At 41.9% G+C, this 19,842-nt stretch overlaps 1 protein-coding gene across 4 annotated transcripts in view; it reads left to right on the top strand.

Moving 5' to 3' along the window:
* The window catches only part of LPAR1 (lysophosphatidic acid receptor 1), a 168,399-nt gene that overhangs the window by 55,758 nt on the left and 92,799 nt on the right, over positions 1 to 19,842 (top strand). For all 4 annotated transcript variants that reach the window (XM_047768136.1, XM_047768138.1, XM_047768137.1 and 1 more), the window contains exon 2: positions 14,664 to 14,821. In XM_047768136.1, coding sequence (XP_047624092.1) covers positions 14,777 to 14,821 — 45 coding nt within the window. In that variant the 5' untranslated portion in view covers positions 14,664 to 14,776. The remainder of the gene's footprint in view (positions 1 to 14,663; positions 14,822 to 19,842) is intronic.

Raw genomic sequence — 19,842 nt, 5'->3', positions numbered from 1 at the left:
GCTGTATTATTAGTTTGTAAAATTTTCTAGTCATATATGATATTGCTTTATGCCCCCTTGTAGAAAAATTTTTGCCCTTAATTCTTTCCAAAGCATAAATTCCTAGTTGTAGAATTGTGTATCCCCTAATGAAGTTTACTTTTTAGGATCTTGATGCAAACCATACACATGTACACACACCCCCCCCAGATTGTATTCAAGAAAGGTTGTAAACATTTTGCACCAGAAATAAACTTGAGTGCCTCATTTTGTTACATTTTGGAAAACACATCAGAAAACCATCTTTCAGGTGTAGCCTTTTTATGTTGTGGTCATTTTCAATCATGCTTCTTCAATTCAGGCCCTCAGAATTGATTTTGACTTATTTTCTCAAAGGCACTTGAAGTTTAAGCTCCTGGACATCTCCAGTAGTGGAAGATGCCTCTGTCAGCAGAATCCCGCCGTCACCAGCTGTTATTCTGGGCTGAATACTTTCCTTACCCCAGCCATAGACTTCTATTCTGGCCAGCTGTTTTGACACTTTGCCCTCCGTCCCATTTGTTCCCTCTTCTTCCCTCTTTCCCTTCCCCTCCCCGTCCGTCTCTTCTAAGCCATTTGGCAGTTACTTCTGCTGGTAGAACATGCACTTGCTTTTAGAAGTGTTGCCCCCAAACTCCTTCATGGGCTCAGGTTGGAAGAGTCTAGCTCAGCCTGAGTGTTGGTTATAGAGGTTGTAATCTTCTCCTGAAACCTGTAGACTGCAAACACTGCAGCCCGGTTCACAGGCTCCCTCCAGAAACATTCCTCAATAGAAATGTATCCACCCTATGCTTCAGGATATTTACTTTCTAGGTTGGAACTTTTGATTACTGTTAGTCTGGGTTCTTATGCAAATGGCTTGGTGAGGTGAAGGCTTGGAGATACTAAAAAGATCAGGAGTTGAGACACCATGGGTCTTGGGCAATGGAAAGAAACTGGGTAGTAAGTCTATGTCTTATTCAAAGAGTAATTCTTTTGGTTGCCCTGTCTTCCGAGAGGATTTTCTAGGTCCTTTGAGTTGACTTCTCTTCCTTTGTCCTTATCCCATCTTCTTGTTCTCTCGCTTTGTTTTTTTATTTTATTTATTTATTTATTGGTCTTTTTGCCTTTTCTAGGGCCACTCCTGTGGCATATGGAGGTTCCCAGGCTAGGGGTCTCATTGGAGCTATAGCTGCCAGCCTACGCCAGAGCCACAGCAACGCAGGATCTGAGCTGTGTCTGCGACCTACACCACAGCTCACAGTAATGCCGGATCCCTAACCCACTGAGCAAGGCCAGGGATTGAACCCGCAACCTCATGGTTCCTAGTCGGATTCATTAACCACTGAGCCACAACGGGAACTCCTGTTTTTATTTGATTTTTAAAAAATTTTTAATTGTTCAAATTTTTTATTTTTTAGGGCTGCAGGTGCAGCATATAGAAGTTCCCAGGCCAGGGGTCCTAGCGGAGCTGCAGCTGCTGGCCTATGCCACAGCAATGGCAGATCTGAGCAGCATCTGCAACCCACAGCACAGCTCATAGCAGTGCTGGATCCTTAAGCCACTGAGCCAGGCCAGGGATCGAGCCCAGGTCATCATGGATCCTAGTGGGTTTCCTTATTGCTGAGCCAGAATGGGAACTCCTTTGCTCTCTCCCTTTATGATTGAGGACACTCAACGAGTTCATTTTTCTTTTCTTTTTTTAAACTTTAAGGGTGTGTTTCTCCTTCTGCCCGATTTCTGACCCATTATTCCTAAGCTTCAAAATGTTCGCATTTTCTAAGAAGTATAGCACAAACTAGCTTGAGCTTGAAACTCAAATGGAGTATGGCCAAGACGTCCTTGGCCCTTGTGGGGACAGCTGTTCCGAGACTTTACCGAAAATTTTGCTTTACAAATTCCCGGTTATTTTGACATATTTCAGGATAGCATCTTTCCCCAGCAGGAACACTTTCCAAAAGGGAAAACTGTATGCCAGTCAGTACAGTCTTTGACATCAGGACAATGAGTTTTCTTTAAATAGTTTTAGCCACTTTCTTCCATCTATAGCATACTGAACTCTGAACCATTAAAAATACATGTAAAGCAGTGTGACTGTGGTGCGAGTGTTTCTTTCCCTCGAGCCGTGTGAGCTGGAAGGGCCAGCAGTATTCCTTCCTTTGAATGCATCAGCTGAGAGCCATATGGAAAGAGCGGTAGACTTTCAGGCCAACTGTAGCAAAAAAAGGTCCGATTGGAGAGCTGGAGAAGCAAATGGAAAAACTGATCCTATATAATGTGGAAAAGGAATGATTTAAGAGCATGAAATAGATTGTCTTCAGTGAGTATACTGAAGCAAGAACTTGGGCCTGATCCTTTGAAGAAGTTTCTGCCACCAGAGGTAGACGGTGGTGTTTTAAAGCGAAGCATGAGGAAATCATTTGGCCTTTCAAGGGCTGTCCTACCTTTGTTGTTCTCAATCTGCGTGTGAAGCAAATGGACTCTGAAAGTGATCACAGCTTTCTCCGGCCCAGCTGGACCATTTGCCTCCCTGGTTTTATGGGATGCAGTGCTAAGGATAGGATGCTCAGATAAAACATGCACGGCTGCCATTCTTTGTCACCCATTTTTTCCTTTTCCTGTTTTTGTTCTTTAAATTTGGCCTGAAATTCCTGTTTTATCCACATTAGAAAGAGAACAGTGTTGACTGCCTCTCAAAAAGTGAGGATTTTTTTCCTTTTTCTTGAGATTTCCTGGAGGTTTTTTGTTTTTTGTTTTTTTTTTCAATCTTCATTCATTATGAAACTGACAGCACTTAAGGCTTGAACCTAGCCAAAACCCAATTCGGGACTTGAACCCATGGTTTTTCACTCTCCTGGTGTCTGGGCTTAACTGGGGTTCAGGTTCTTTGTGCCTCAGTGCAGAAAGAATTCAGCAAGAGAAAAAGTGATAGGCAGGAAATAGATTTATTAAGATAGGATGCTTGTGAGAGAGGCCAGTGGCAGGCAAGGGGCTCTGCCCTCAGGATTAGGTGGGCCACAGTTTTATAATCTAAGGGGAGTGGGTGTGGGAAAATACCGCCTCTTCCTCTTTTCTTTGAGTAGTAGCTCCTTCTCCTTCTTGGTATCTAGTAAGAGAGTATTTGACCCTATAAGGTCAAACTAGGACTGTCATTTTGTTTTTTCAAATCAGCTGAAGGGTGGTCCTTCAACTCCTGCCCTTGGTCTGAACCTGAATGCAGGCCTCACTCCATCTCCTACCCAAGGACCTGAGGCATATCTCCTGCCTCCACTAGTCTAGCAGTCCTGCCTTGGTCTGATAGCTTTCTTGAGCAATTATTAACTTACAGTGGTCTTCCCAAGTTCCCTAGATTTCTCTATCTTATGGCCCCTTGTTGGGACTTCTCCAACCACCTGTGTAACTATCCTGCTCCATCCCTATTGATTAGAGTTAAATGCTTTTCAGCCAAAAAGCTTCATTTAATAGTTGTAATAGCTGCATTTTTGGGTCACCATAATTATCACAAGTGTCGTTCCTAGTCTCTCCTGAGCACATTATTTTGATTTGTCCCATGATTTCAGGGTGAAATATATCCTGACTATATTTAATACAAGTGCCTTGTTCTTGCTTTTGCAAGTAAATGACAGCTTAGCTGAAAGTGTGCTTTTTGAGTCATTCCATATTTTTGACAAAGTCTTGTCATCTGCTGTGGTCAAGCTGATGACTGTCCAGTATAAGTTTTTCCTTTTGTGATTTGATATTTTTTCCTCTCTTAGTTTTTTTTTTTTTAAATCTTTTTATGGCTGTACCTGCGAAACATAGAAGTTCCTAGGCTAGGGGTTAAATCGGAGTTGCAGCTGTGACCTCTGCCACAGCCACAGCAACACTGAATCTGAGTTGCCTCTGCTACCCTTTGCAGCAGCACCAGATACTTAATCTACTGAGTGAGGCCAGGAATCAAACCCTTATCCTCATGGACACTATGTCAGGTTCTTAACGCACTAAGCCACAGTGGGAATTCCCCTCCTTAGGTTTTTTTTTTTTCTTCTTTTTTATTTTTTTAGTATCTCGTTATTTTAATTTGATTTTCTTCCTGATAACTGAGCCCCTTAGTTTTTTAATGATAATTCTTTTAATTAAATTTGCTAAGTTTAGTAACTTAACAAACCTGTGCCTCAGTCGTAGATCATACAGTTCCTGTTTTTCTTGGAATGAGCTGTTTCTTTTAATTATGGCAACATATAAATGACATAATTTACTATCTTAACCATTTTCAAGTTCAGTAGTGCTCAGTATATTCACATTGCTATGAAACAAATCTTCAGAACCCTCTTCTTTTTGCAAAACTGAAACTCTCTACCTATTAAACAACAACTCCCCATTCCTCCTCCACTAGCCCCTGGTAACCACTGTTCTGCATACTGTCTGTGTGAATTTGACTGCAGTAGGTGCCTCATACATGTGGAATCACAAAGTATTTGTCTTTTTGTGACTGGCTGATTTCACTTAGCACCGTGTCCTCAGGGTTCATCCGTGTTGTAGTGTGTGCCAGCATTTCTTTCCTCTTTAAGGCTGCATACTCTTCCACTGTATGTATACACTACGTTATGTTTATCCATTCATTTGTCCATGGACATTTAGGTTGTTCCTCCCTTTTGGTCTTTTTGAATAATATTGCTCTGAACAGGGCTATACAAATAACTCTTTGAGACCCTGCTTTCAGTTCTTTTGGATATATACCCAGAAGTGGAATTGATGGATAGTATGATAATTCTATTTTTAATTTTTTGAGGAATGGCAATTCTGATTTCTGTAGCAGCTGACCATTCCTACTAGCAGTACGTAAAGGGACCAAATTCTCCACATCCTTGACTATTTTGTTAAACAGCTGTTCTCATGGATGTGAGGTGTATCTCATTGTGGTGTTGATTTTCATTTCCCTAATGATTTATCGATGTTGACTATCTTCTGATGTGCTTTTTGGCTATTTGAATACCTTCTTTGAGAAATGTCTATCCAGGTCTTTTTGTTTATTTTTATTTATTAATTTTATGTATTTTTAAGCTGGGTTGTTTGATTTTGTTGCTACTGAGTTTCTTTATATAGTCTGGATATCACCTCTTTTTTTAGATATATGATTTGCAGATTTTTTTTTTTTTTGCTATTTTAGGGCCACACCCAAGGCGTATGGAGGTTTCCAGGCTAAGGGTCGAATTGGAGCTGTAGCTGCTGGCCTGTGCCACAGCCACAGCAATGCTGGATCCAAGCTGCTTCTGCAACCTAAATCACAGCTCATGGCAACGCCAGATCCTTAACCCACTGAATGAGGCTAGGAATGGAACCCACATCCTCATGGATCCTGGTAGGGTTTGTTAACCATTGAGCCACAAAGGGAACTCCTGATTTGCTAATATTTTATCCCATTTTGTGGATTGTCTTTTCACTCTTGTGTGTTTTATTTATTCGTTTTTGCACAGACGTTTTAAATTTCAATTTAGTGCATTTGTCTATTTTTCTTTGGTTGCTTGTACTGTAGTGAGCTCTTTAAGACTAAGAACTTAACATCCTTTAAGAAAAGTTTATTTTTATTGTTAAATAGTGTCTGTTCCATTGGCTTTTTCTGGGTGTGCCAGTTATTCTTATATTGATTCTCTATTTTCTGGCTGCACCTGTGGCACATGGAAGTTCCCAGGCTAGGGGCTGAATTGGAGCTGCAGCTGCTGGCCTATGCCACAGTACAGCAACACTGGATATAAGCCACATCTGCAATCTATGTGACATCTTACAGCAATACTGGATCCTTAACCCACTGAGCAAGGCTAGAGATTAAATCCGCATCCTCACGGAGACAAAGTCGGGTTCTTAACCTATTGAGCCACAACAGCAACTCCAACAGCCATAATTTCTAATCATTCTAATAGCTATTATTACTTTATAGGCATGTGTGATTTTTTTTTTTTTTTTAAAGCTCATCTTCCTTGGCATCAACTTGATTTTCTATAGTGGCCCTTCTGTCTGTTGCCACTTGAAATACATTTTTAGTTTTAGGAGTAGTATGTTTTCTTTTCTGCTTTTCTTTTTTTTTTTTTGTCTTTTTGTTGTTGTTGTTGTTGCTATTTCTTGGGCCGCTCCCGCGGCATATGGAGGTTCCCAGGCTAGGGGTCTAATCGGAGCTGCAGCCACCTGCCTACGCCAGAGCCACAGCAACGCGGGATCCGAGCCGTGTCTGCAACCTACACCACAGCTCACGGCAACGCCGGATCCTTAACCACTGAGCAAGGAAAGGGATTGAACCCGCACCTCATGGTTCATAGTCGGATTCGCTAACCACTGCGCCACGACGGGAACTCCGCTTTTCTTTTTAAAAATCTAAGTTCTCCGTGTTGTAATTTAAAGTGTCATATAGCTATATGAGATTTGCCAAGAAAAAGGAGTTCTTTTCTCCTTCTCTGCCATTGGACCTTCTTCGTAGCTACCATGTTCGTCTGGTTTAGCTGTTTCATTGGGTGTGTGCATTGCATCACTTAGGTTGTTACTTGTATTTTTTGATCTGTCAATTTCAAGAATTTATAGCCTTAACCGCTTACAAGATGTGCTGAATACATACTCCCCTCCTGTTCCTTTTCATCCTAACAGAGTTGGGTCATGATTTTGTTCCGGCCGTTGTTCATTGTTAATGTTATGATAATCTCGTGAATGTTCCCCGTGGAGCCATCGCAGAGTCTATGTGTCCTTTCCGTCTTCTGCAAATTCTTTGTTCTCCTTTCAATTTTCATTAGTCTTCCTATGTTGTTTGCTTGATTTTTCTGTGTGCTTACTATTCTATTCTCTGTGCTTAGGATTCTGCATGCTCATTCTGTCTCAAACTCTGTCCATTCTGGAAATCTCTCAACATACCCAGACAGATAGTTATTTTGTCATACCTACTTTGCGAGTCTTCTTACCTGTCATCCAGCAATGTCCTTTCACAGTTAGGCCAAGAATTCCCTTTAGTTTTCTCCTAATTTGAACTCCAGTTCCGTATCTCATGCCTTCTTTTTGATTGGTTTCCACCTGTTTTGCCAAAGAATACCCTGGAATGGGATGGTCGATTGTAAATCGCTTTGCTCATTGTTCATTGTCTTCCAGCTTCTAGATTGCTGTTGAGAAATGCAAAGACTTTCTGATCCCTGGTCCTTTGTTTACGAGCTCCCATCACTTTTCCGTCAGGATCGGTTACAGGAATTTTTAAAAATCTGTGTCTTTTTTTTGCTTTTTTAGGGCCGCACCTGAGGCATAGAGAAGTTCCCAGGCTAGGGGTCTAATCAGAGCTACAGCTGCTGACCTATGCCTCAGCCACAGCAACGTGGGATCTGAGCCACATCTGCAACCTACACCATAGCTCATAGCAGTGCTGGATCCTTAACCCACTGAGTGAACCCGCATCCTCATGGATCCTAAGTGGGTTTGTTAACCGCTGAGCCCCGAAGGGAACTCCCCCAAAATCTGGTATTTTTTTAAAAAAATCTTGATGATGTGCTTAACATGGGCATATTAAAATAAGTGCAGGTGGACATGAGGGTCTTAGGACCTTTAAAGTCAACAAACTTAGGATGTGTCCCTTTAGGAAATGTTTTCAGTTAGTTGTTTGATTACTCTCCCCCAAATTTCCATTGTTTTTTTGTTCCAGAATTGCTTTTATTTGGCTATTAGATCTCTTGGACTCATCCACTACTTTTCTCATTCTTACTGCTCTATTTTCTGTATTTCCAGTGTGTGTGTGTTTTTTTCTTTTCCACCTGCACCTGTGGCATGTGGAAGTTCCCGGGCCAGGGACTGAATCCAAGCCAGAGCAGTGGCAGTGCTGGATCCTTAACCCATTGCACTGGGCCAGGGATTGAACCCATGCCTCCACTGAGACAGTCTAGATCATTAACCCACTGTGCATCCACTGCTTGTTTTTCAAGTTTCCTGTTTTTGTTTCAGTGGGTGCAGTATCTTCTTCCTGATGTTACCATTGTTAAGGTCTTTCCATCTTAGATTCCACAGAAGAAGCTTCCAATCTCAGGCTTTAGATATAAGGCTGGCTTCAGATGTTATTTAGCTCTGGCAGGGGAATAGGTAAATACTGAGAAAGATAAGCTATAGCTCTTACTTTCGTCTGTCGCATCATCATGTTCATCCAGGTTTGAGATTGAAAGTTTTTCTCCTGTTTGATTTCTGCCAGATTGTGGAACTCTCTGAGAAAGGATCACAAATTTCAAATCTGAAATATTTTCCTACTTGACCTCAATGGCTCTATTTATGTAACATTTTGAGGATAAATTTTATCCATTTCTGGTTTGAGCATTGATGACTTCTTTCCTCCTTTAGTACTTTTTGTTCATCTGTTCTATTTGGGGATGGGCACTTTGACATTTTTACCTATGTAGGTCCCACCCCGAGCTCTGGTTTATCTTCTGTTTCACTAATACCATTTTCTGCCTTTTTATTCTGTTTTCTACCTTATCAACTACCTTCATTCAAGTTTATAAATCATTAAGTCTTTTGTTAAGGCTGACTCATTTCTGATCTTGTATCTTTCTAAAGTTACCTAGTATACCATACCTATGTATAAATAGGTATACCTATTTCTTAAGTAAATATTTGCTCTGATTCTAGAGTCTTCCCTTCTCTTGAGCCTCATAATAGTTTCCATTTGCCTGGTAGATTTGGATTTGTCTTAGAAGAAGGTATGCATACTCAGTATCAAGTATTGCCCTGTATTCTCTCAAGAGGCTGAAATAAGTCACTGTTTGACTAAAGTCCAGATGAAGGAAAAAGGTTGAGTTTAGAGTAGATAAATTTGCCCATTAGAAATTCATCTTCTTATGAGGCCTAGGGAAGCAGCCAGCTTCAGCTCCAGAAGTAATCAAAGGGAACATTGGCCTCAGAACCAGCTCCTTTTTTTCCAGGCATTTGGTGTGACACTCAGTAATTAGCAAGATCATTGTCACTTGGCATGGCTGCCCATATCAGAAGCCAGCTGGTAGTGTTTTTCCCCCACATATTTTCTGGGCTAGTCATTATGGCCACATGTAAATTAGAAGTAAATACAGCCAGAGATTACTTGCTTGGTTGGAGCCAGGAACCCCTTCTAAGGACTTGAGTATATTTTAAATGTACCCTAATGCTCTCTGGCTTGGTTCGCTGCAGCTCTTGTCCCTCTGAACAAGGAGTATCATTGCGAGTCTAGCGGGGCCCCGTGTAGTTGCAGTTTTCCATGAAGGGAAAGTTGAGCCTTAAATGTTCTCCAACCTCCCATATGGATTCTTTCCAGTATATGTTTCTGGAACTTCCCACAATAGCTGGTATCCCTCTGTGGTGCCTGTGGTTGATTCAGGATATTTCCCATTCTTATATTCATTGGTTATTTCTCTAGGAATCTAGCACGGACGCATGAGCCTATGTAGCTTTTTTACTTGTAAATTGTATTGTATATATCCATTTTGAACTATATGGAGGGATGCTACGGTAATTCATACCCAGTGCCTGTAAGGAAATGGGTGAAGGGGCAAGTAAATAAGTGACAAATCTCATGTTCTGCAGGTTCCTGTCACGGCTCCGTGGGAACGAATCTGACTAGTATCCATAAGGACGCAGGTTTGATTTCTGGCCTCGCTCAGTGGGTCAAGGATCCGGCGTTGCCGTGAGCTGTGGTGTAGGTTGCAGAGTTGACTCAGATCCCACTTTGCTGTGTCTCTGGCATAGGCTGGCGGCTACAGCTCTGATTCGATCCCTAGCCTGGGAACCTCCATGTGCTGCAGGTGCGTCTCTAAAAAGACAAAAAAAAAAAAAAAAAGAAAAGTAGTTCTGTGGTTTTGAGAAGAGTGATAGAGAGTAGAAGGCATGCCTACAATGGAGAATGGGGACAACTAGGGAGGAGGAGAAGGGGGAATAGTAATGGCAAGGGACACCTGGGGTTAACGGGGCCAACTCACACTGCCTTGTGGATTGCTGGAGCTCAAGCCAAAGGAGCAGAGAGTTAGGTTGAGGGCAGGTTCAAAGAACCGCAGGACAGGTATCTACGTACTTGGAAGATTTCAGAGAGGGATGGTTTTTTTTTTTTTTTTTTTTAAATTCTGTGCAAGTCTGTAGTTGATGGGGCTCAGGGAAAGCCGGAGACAAGTATGTCAAAATAATCCAGCTTACTTGGCGAAAGACTGAATGGCATCCTTTCTTAGCATGTTGTCTTTTTTGTCATCAAGTCTGTTCCTCCATGATTTGTACAGTTTTGTAAATAGGTTGGGAAGTAAATAGGTTTCATATGTAACTTTAAGACATTACTACTCTTTGAGGTAGCCTATATATTTTCAGAGTTAGGTAACTATATCCCATCTTTCATGAATCTTCTAGTATTACACACTGTTATCTCAGAAGTAAAGAGGTCTTCATCTGGAAAAAAAGAAAAGTTTTCATGAAAGCCTCAAAACTTGATTTGTCTCAAAGGCTGTTCATTTTCTGTCTTAATTTTCTTCTTCAAAATATGAAACTAACAATCTCTGTTATCTACTGTGTAGTTCGGGGATATGTCACATAAGTCAGAACACATCATTCAAGTTTAGGGATCATCATTTAGGGACACATCATCAAAGTTTTATATGGATGAGAGCAGCCCATGGTCCCCTATTTAAGGATTTGGGGAAATAGTTACCCTGCATGGCATCTGACTTGCATCCTGCTTCCTTCAGAACTTTCTGACATTTTTTTTTTCTTTTTCTTTTAGGGCCTCACCCACAGCATATGGAGGTTCCCAAGCTAAGGGGCCAATTGGAGCTACAGCTACCGGCCTACACCACAGCTACAGCAACTCAGAATCCAAGCTGCGTCTGTGACCTACACCATAGCTCACGGCAATGCCGGATCCTTAACCTGCTGAGCGAGGCCAGGGGTGGAACCCGAGTCCTCATGGATACTAGGCAGATTCTCTTCTGCTGAGCCATGATGGGAACTCCCCTGACATTTTTGCTGTAAAAAAACTCCAAGCATTTTCTCTTCCTTAATTTACATTCACTTCGAGGGTTTGTCTATGGAAGGCCCTGGAGTGGGTCCTGGTTCAGGTCTTAGACCCATCATTTCCTGGCCATGTGACTGGGCGTGATGCATAACCTTTCAAAGCCTTGGGTTTCTCATCTGTTAAATGAGTTACTGCCTCAAACTGTATGTGAAACGACTGGGCCAGCATCAGCATCCGGTAGGTATCTGTTAAATTCCATCTCCCGCCCTCTCCCCTTTGCTGTCAGTGATGCCATATGGCATATTTGTCATACTCCTTTCCCATCTGCAGGCTGAGTGGCCACTCTTTTGGGCAATGCCATGTACTCTGAATATTGAATACATTTTAAGGTTATGTTGTTTCATGACTTAGCTGGGCAGAAAGAAGATTGGACCCCCACACACAGTGTGAGTCTTCAAGAATAGAATCTCACTTGCCTGCGTCTTTTGGTTTTTGGTTATCATGCTATTAATATATTCATCTATCCATCCTACACATGAAAGGACAAGATGATGTGAATTATAAATATGTGGAAAAAGGAAAAAGAGAGGACTAGGGGGTCACACAGAGTGATGCCAGGAGTAAGTGGCGTACAAAGCAGGGCACTGTGGGGCCCTGTAATTTCCCAGGGTAGCCTCGGCTCCCTGGCAGCCATCCTGAGAGAAGAAAGGCACTCTGTGTATTTATGCCTTTCTCCTGGGCTGTTGTCTAAACTTGGTGTGATAAACAGCAGCTCTTTTCCCTCCTAAAACTGGGACCAAAGAGAATATCACGGTCATCTCAGGGTAGCTATGGAATTTTGTGTGGAATGTTAGAACTGATTGGCTTGAAAGCTTTACTTCTTATTTATCAGTAAAAATAATTGCTTTAGGAATTCCCGGGTGGCTCAGTGGGTTACGGATCCAGCATTGTCATTGCTGTGGCTCCAGTTGCTGCTGTGGCACTGGTTCAATTTGTGGACCAGGAAATTCTGTGTGCCAGGGGTGCAGCCAGAAAAAAGCCACTCCAACAGAAAGTGAGAGGTAGAAATCAGGAAGCTGCCACGGTTCTAAAAAACTGAAACCGAACGTGATTGCACTGGGAAGGATGATAACACGAAGACAGGAGAAAAGTCAAAATGTAGGGTTCATAGACATTGCTGCCAAATCTAGATTGTTTCTTAGGAAACAGTTCTTTTGAGGTTGTCTGACGTGCCCAGCACCATCCAACTACTGGAGAATAGTGCCAGAAGATTTGGCGAAGACTTGGGTTAAATATCCAACTCCACCCTTACTTACTGCTCAAGACTTGATCTTGTGATCCTGGTTCATAGCTTGTACTTTTATGAAGTGTATCATTTCCCAATAGTTTAAAAGTGTTCCGGCGTCATCTTGCATGCTGGTGAAGCTAGAAAGTATATTTACAGACAGAAGCTCCTTGTAGGCAGCTCATTTTTATTCATCATGCCCTTACTTCACTTAGAAGTCCCATAAGTATCTTTTGCATAAAACGGTGGTGTTAGGTGGTATGGAAACAACCCAAAAATGAAAATTTTTTTTTTTTCAGGGCCACACCTATGGCATATGGAGGTTCCCAGGCTAGGGTCGAATCAGAGCTGCAGCTGCCAGCCTACACTGCAGCCACAGCAACACCAGATCTGAGCCGTGTCTGCGACCTACACCACAGCTCATGGCAACGCATGGTCCTTAACCCACTGATCGAGGCCAGGGATCGAACCCGCAACTTCGTGGTTCCTAGTCAGATTCATTTCCGCTGCGCCATGACAGGAACTCCAAATTTTCTTAAATGAAAATATTTTCTTTAGTTTTGAAAATATTTTCTTAAGTACTTTTTAAAATTAAAATATAGTTGACTTACAATGTTGTGCCAATTTCTGCTGTATAGCAACGTGACTCAGTCCTATATACATTCTTTTTGTTAAAATATTCCTTTCCATCATAGTCTATCCTGAGAGACTGGATACGGTAGGACTTTATTGTCCATCCATTCAAAATGGAATAGCTTGCGTCTGTTAACCCCAAACTCTCAGTCCACCCTATGCCTTCCCCCTTGGCAACCATACGTCTGATCTCCATGTCTGTGAGTCTCTTCCCATTTTGTAGACAGATTCATTTGTGCCACATTTTAGATTCCACACATAAATGATATACCATGTGGTATTTGTCTTTCTCTTTCTGACTTCACTTAGTATGAGAATCTCTAGCTGCATCCATGTTGCTGCAAATGGCATATTTTGTTCCTTTTATGGCTGAGTAATAATCCACTGTATAAATGTACCACATCCATTCATCTGTCAATGTCCTGGCTATTGTGAGTGGTGCTACAGTGAACATAGGTATGCATGTATCTTTTTGAATCATAGTTTTGTCTGGATATATGCCCAGGAGTGGGATTGCTGGATCATATGGTAGTTGTATATTTTCTTAAATTTTTTAAATGAAAAAATTCTTGGAGTTCCCGTTATGGCGCAGTGGTTAACGAATCCGACTAGGAACCATGAGGTTGCGGGTTCAATCCCTTTCCTTGCTCAGTGGTTAAGGATCTGGCATTGCCGTGAGCTGTGGTGTAGGTCGCAGACACAGCTCGGATCTGGCATTGCTGTGGCTCTGGTGTAGGCCGACAGCTACAGCTCTGATTAGACCCCTAGCCTGGGAACCTCCATATACCGTGACTGCAGCCCTGAAAAGACAAAATAAATAAATAAATAAATAAATAAATAAATAAATAAATAAAAATAAAAAATGAAAAAATTCTCCTGTCTGGACTAGATTGCAATGTGGAAATGATTACATCAGTCTTTTGATGGAACTTAGGCCATGCTTTACTGCAAGGACGTTATCATACTTGTGAGTTATTCTTAATACACATATTAATATTGGAAGTTTTGGTTATACTTTGTGCTTATCCAGCATCCGCTCCCTAACGATGTTGAGGGGAGTTGAGAGACATCCTTCCTCATACACACACTGACACGTGCGGAAGTCTGATTTTCAAAGCCTCTCTTCCTGCCCAGTCCAGATACTTGACTACTTCTTGTGACCAACTCTGATAGCCTTGGGGCAGTGTCTTGTCTTTCTTTAATTCTGCAAGTGGTCCCAGGTTCCCTAAGGAAACGGACACATGGAACCCATTTCCTTATGCCTCTTGGGGGACTGGGAATGTTTGATGCTCTAGGGCTGGTTCTGCCTTTGATGAAGAGTCTGCTTCTGTCATCGATCTTTTCCAGTTCTCAGTTTTTTTCATCTGCTGATGGGCAGGGCTGAACTGGGTGCTCTCCAAGAGACTGGATGCTAGCATTCCCCTTGCCTTTTGTCTATAAACTGTTAGCTCTTAATTGGGAGCCCCTCACTTTATGACTTAGTGACAGGATGGCCCTTCCCCCCTGCCTACACTCCCCATCTTTACAGTTTGACAGTCCACGCCTGTCATTTCACCTGCCCAGAACATCTAGCTAGCATGCCGAGTGGGATTCAGACTTCGGAAGATCCAGCCACATAATGTGGTACAGGACTCCTGGTGTTGGGGTGTTAGCGGCTCTCTCCCAGCTTCCACTTTTCACTAAGTGGGTAGTTGGCATTTGATGTGGGGGATTTTCACTTCCTGTGGCCAGCGGTACTTCCCTCCCAAGTGCTCATCCTCTCAGGCTAAATGTGGGTTTGCCATCCTTTTCCAGGTACAGTTGCCCCTAGCATGACTGCGATCTGATCAGCAACCACCAGAACCTGACTCCTGTGTCCGGCGCCTTAGTCCTGGGGCCTGGTCACTGCCCACCACTCCGGACCTGCCATGGCTGCTGCCTTCACGTCCACGCCTGTCATTTCACAGCCCCAGGTATGTGATTCAGGACCCGCATAGGTTTGGGCTTGTCATTGTATTGTTGAATGTTTCAGTTGAGTTTCAGAAAGTGTGTTGGATCCTGGAGGTCATGTGTCTACAGAATGATTATTTGGTGGGGATTTGGGGTAGGGGAGTTTTTGTGAAGGGGATGCTTTTGGTTCTCAGTGCCTGGGATGTCTGGCTGCCCCTGTAGGCCCCAAAATTCCCATCAAGACAGCCAATAGTATATATGTGTGAGTGGGTCGCTTTGCTGTACAGCAGAAATGGACACAATATGGTAAATCAACTATAATTAAAAAAAAGTACTGTTAAAACAATGGAGTCTTTCATGTAAAAAAAAAAAAAAAGAAAAAAGACAGCCTCTAATCTTCCAGCAAGTTTTCTGAATATTGTCTTGATGTCCTCCTCTTATAATGATGATTATTTTCCCTGGATATGTTCGAGTAACTTTGAGGAGAAAAATGCAATTCTAGAAACTTCTGAGCAGCAGTAACATGAGTTCCTCTTTCTGTCCAGGGAAGAACAGTAACATAGCAGGAGCACTGTTCTGTCTGTTTTACAGTCTGACCTCTTCAAGTATTAACAGGACTCTTGAGTTTCAGCAGGTTCCATGGTACCCTGGGGAAGCAGACTTTGGAGTTCTTAGGGCTGCGTTCACATCTCAGCTGCTGAATCAGGGGCCTTAGTCATGTTTACCTTGCTTGGTTTCCATTTCTTAGGTCATCGTACCTCCCAGCCTCGTTACAGGGATTGAACGAGGGTCTCTATGCCAAGCACTCAGTAGGTGTTCAACAAGTATGGTCTCCCATTTGCTCTTCCTTCAGCATCTTCTCTTCCTTAGAGTGTGACCTCCTGTCTCCTTGATGAGAATTGTTTTTAGGCCAAGTTGGAAGGAAAAAGTACACCTTTGAGAAAAAGCCACAGTTGAAATTTGAATCTTTGTGTTGTGAAATGTTGTTCCATGCTTTTTTTCCCACTGCATCATAATTTGCGGGATACTAAAGTGTGTGTGTGTGTGTGTGTGTGTGTGTGTGTGTGTGTATTGAATATAAGTTTTATGTGGTATGGGAGCCTTCGTAAGGAAATGGCTATCTGAAGTAACAGACCTATGATTTTGATGCTGGTTTTGTTTTTAAAATTGAAGTATAGTTGTTTTTCCAAGTTGCGTTAGTATCAAGGGTACAGCAAAGTGATTTAGTTATGCATATGTATATTTGTATGTATATATATATATATTCTTTTTCAGATTCTTTTCCATTATAGTCTATTTGGAGATATTGAATATAGTTCCCTGTGTTCTACAGTAGGTCCTGGTTGTATGTCTTTCAGGTAGGGGTATGTATATGGGTGTGTGTGTGTTAAGAAGGGGAGGAAGGGAAAGGAAGGAGAGGGAGAAAGGGGCATTTCTACTTTTATTTACTAGAAATGCTTTTCTTCTCTAAAAGACCTTGGCATTTATCATATGGATGCGGTCCTTGCTGCTCCCTAACACTGTAAAGTTTTTAGCCTCATTTTTCAGGCTGTTTAGTGTTCTCATCATCATATGTATTGTTCTTCTCTGGTAAATGGATCATTGCCTTTTCACCACTTCATTTACTTTGGGTGTTTGGTTTCCATTCCCCTCAATATTGTTCTTGGTGCCCGAGACACATGGTGAAGGGGTAAAAAGATTTAGTGCCGGTTACCTGAGGTCACCATTTCAAAGTCTGCTGCAAGTCCCCTGCTAAGACTAAGTCTTGGTGTTTTGTGGGGGTAAGTTAGGCCCTAATACAGGTTTTCTGGACATTTCAGCAGCCCAACCTCACACTCTCATTGGTCGGCATTTCCAACAGCATCATCTTATCTACACATCTTCCCTCTTACCCAAGCTACTCTCAGCCGTGATTAATATAAACACTTTTAAATGACTCATTTAATGAAAATGTTTAGCACCGCCCTAGGTAGAAAGAGGTCATATTTAATATAAACTCTTGGGGAAATGTGTACTCTTATAAGTTCTGTGTGAGAAAGTAAATTACAGTCATTCTGGAGAGTAACTTGAAAGTATCTATTAAAATTAAATATAGAACTACCATATGATCCAGCACTCCCACTCCTGGGCATATATCCAGACAAAACCACAATTCATAAAGATACATGTATCCCAGTGTTCATTGCCGCACCATTTACAATAACCAAGACATGGAAACAGCCTCAGCGTACATCTACAGAGGATTGCGTAAAGAAGATGTGGTGCATATATACAATGGAATATTACTCAGGCATTAAAAAAAATGAAATAATGTCATTTGCAGTGACATGAATGGACCTAAAGATTTTCATACCGAGTGAAGGAAGTCAGACAAATATCATGTGATAACACTTATGTGTGGAATCTAATAAAAATGATACAAAAGAACTTATTTAAAAAACAGAAACAAACTTACAGATTTCACAAGCAACCTTATAGTTGCCATAGGTGAAACTGTGGCGGGGTGGGGGGGGGAGGGAATAACACATACACCCTAGTGTATAAAATAGGTGGTTAATGAGAACCTACTGTATAACACAGAAAAGTCGCCTCAATAGTTCGTAATAACTTCCATGGGAAAAAAGAATGGCTATGTTTATATGTATGACTGATTCACTTTGCTATACACCTGGGACTAATACAACACTGTAAATCAGCTCTACGCCAATAAAATAAAATTAAAAAAAATTTGTATACCTTTGTACATATGCTGTTCCCATCTTGGTACCTATGTTAGAAAAGCATGAGCCCAAGGAGATGTACGGGAAGATATTCATTGAAGCATTAGTTGAAGGCCAAGAAGTCCAAAACTTGATAATGTTCAATAGTCGAAGGACTTTAATAAAGTCAGTTAAGTTGATATGATTTAAATATTATTCAGTAGTTAAATGATGGATGTCTGTCTATCTCAACACAGCTCTGTCTCCTCAAGGTGTCCAGTAGAGGGGGAGAAAAAGCAAGATTCAGACTAATACTTACAGGAAGATGTCATTAAAACTGTAAAACAGGACCATGTGTTTTTAGGGATAAGCGTTAATGTAAATGCATAGTGAAAGGTCTGGAACATATACTGTCAGTGGGAGTGATGTTGCCCCCAGCAGGGCAAAAGTTGGATCTTGGGAGATGAAAAAAATCGCTCCAGAGCCTAACCCTGCCTGATGAAATCCTGTTCCTTAGTACTTAATTTCTCATGAGGGAGAATTCAAAGTTAATCAACATTTTTTCCTTGAGCGTCACCAATAGTTAAAAAAAAAAGAAGTCAAAAAACATGGGTTTAGAAGGATGTACAGGTCTTTCCAGTCACACTACCTGGGTTCAAATTCTGGCTGTAACATTTACTAACAGCCTGTGGGGGAGGGTGGGGGAAGGTATTCCTTCTCTCAGTGCCTCAATTCCCTCATCTGCCAAATGAGCATCATCATAATAAAACCAACTTCATAAGGTGGTTTTAAGGTTGAAATGGGATCATGTGTGTAAAAAACTTAGTATCTGACATATTGCTCAAGACATTGCTGTGTTGTTCAGCAAGCACAGTGGCAGGCCTGGGGATGCAAGAATCCATAAAATAAAGAAGGTTTTTACCCTGTCAGAGTTTAGAAGTGTGGTGGGAAATACCAGAATAAGGAAACAAAAAATTACAATACTGGGTGACAAATGCTATGATATAGAAAGTACAAGTGTCCAGGGTTTAAGTGGAACACCGGAAAAGAGGATCAGAGAAGGCTTCTCAAAGGAAGACTGCCAGGTTGGGAACTTAGGAATGAGTACGAGTTATACCAGTAAGGGGGAAAACATAGCCTGTGTAGGTTTCAGGTCTCCCAAGGTGAGCGAGTACACAGTGTTTGGATGTTAGTTGAGGGGTAGCTGGAGTAGAGTGGGGTGTGAGTTTGTCAACAGTGATGTCTACAGCCAGCTCTCCCAGCTCACAAGATCTTATTGTTCAACTTTCTCGTGAGCCCACTGACTACATGCTTATAGCTTGAAATCAGCCAGCGTGGAGTATTTACACCACGGAAATTGGCAAACACAGGCCCTCATTCCTAAGAGCCCATTGTTAAATATTTATCAGCCTCCTTCTGGCTGTAGAGGAGGTCGGTGAATGGGTTACAAGGTTGGAGATGATTTTGCAGGGCCTCGTGGGCCACGTTAAAAGTATTTAACATTACCCTCAAAGAAGCCTGCATAGCTCTTGAGTCTCAGACCTGGGTTCAAACCTTGACGTTTGACAGTTTTGTTGAACTGATTCATGAATGAATCTTGATCAAGGAAGTGAATGCCTTCTTTTTTTTTTTTCTTTTTTTTTCCTCATCAGATGATGGGAACAGCAGTAGTCTCTGATGTTAGAAGAACTCAAGCCCTCTCAGAAGGAGTCAGCTATAAGCTGGGCTGTGTGGGGTGGTCACAGAGAGAGGCAGCTTACTTTTCTGGGAGATGTGGATCATTGGGTCACCTGGTTCCCAGGATCCTCTTGTCAATGAGGAGCCTCCTGATTATATGTCCACGCTTCACATGTGATTTGTGCAGTTAGATTTTAATCCACGGCTGATTTGCTCTTGCCCCCAAGCCTGTACTCATGTATTCTCTCCTATTATCAAGGGTTCCCCCCGACCCCTGCCGCCCGCCCCATTCAGAGAAGGTAAAAGTAATTCAAATACAGCATCTCCTTAGGCAAAGTGTAATAAGCAGCTCACTCAATCAGTTTAGCCTGGTATTGTCTGGCACATCAACTTGCATTCTTTTAGGGTGAATTCAGGGACGTGGGCAAAGATAAGCCCACATTCAAGTGTGAAAGGCCTGACAATCCTTTCCTAAGGCAAAAACAACAATTAAAAAAAAAAAAAAAAGCTTTTGGTTTTGTTTGTTACTCTATTCATTTGGTAACAAAGAGCATTTTTCTAAGCAAGGCTGCCTAATACTAGACATAAACTAATTAATATGAACCAAATAGCTGGTGATTGTTTCCAGCAATAATAGGGAAGAAAGCCTTCATTGTCACTCCTGCTGG

Source organism: Phacochoerus africanus, chromosome 2 (assembly GCF_016906955.1).
Source record: "Phacochoerus africanus isolate WHEZ1 chromosome 2, ROS_Pafr_v1, whole genome shotgun sequence".
Lineage (NCBI taxonomy): Eukaryota > Metazoa > Chordata > Mammalia > Artiodactyla > Suidae > Phacochoerus > Phacochoerus africanus.
The sequence above is the reverse complement of the archived record's forward strand: the minus strand, read 5'-3'. Positions and strand labels throughout refer to the sequence as shown.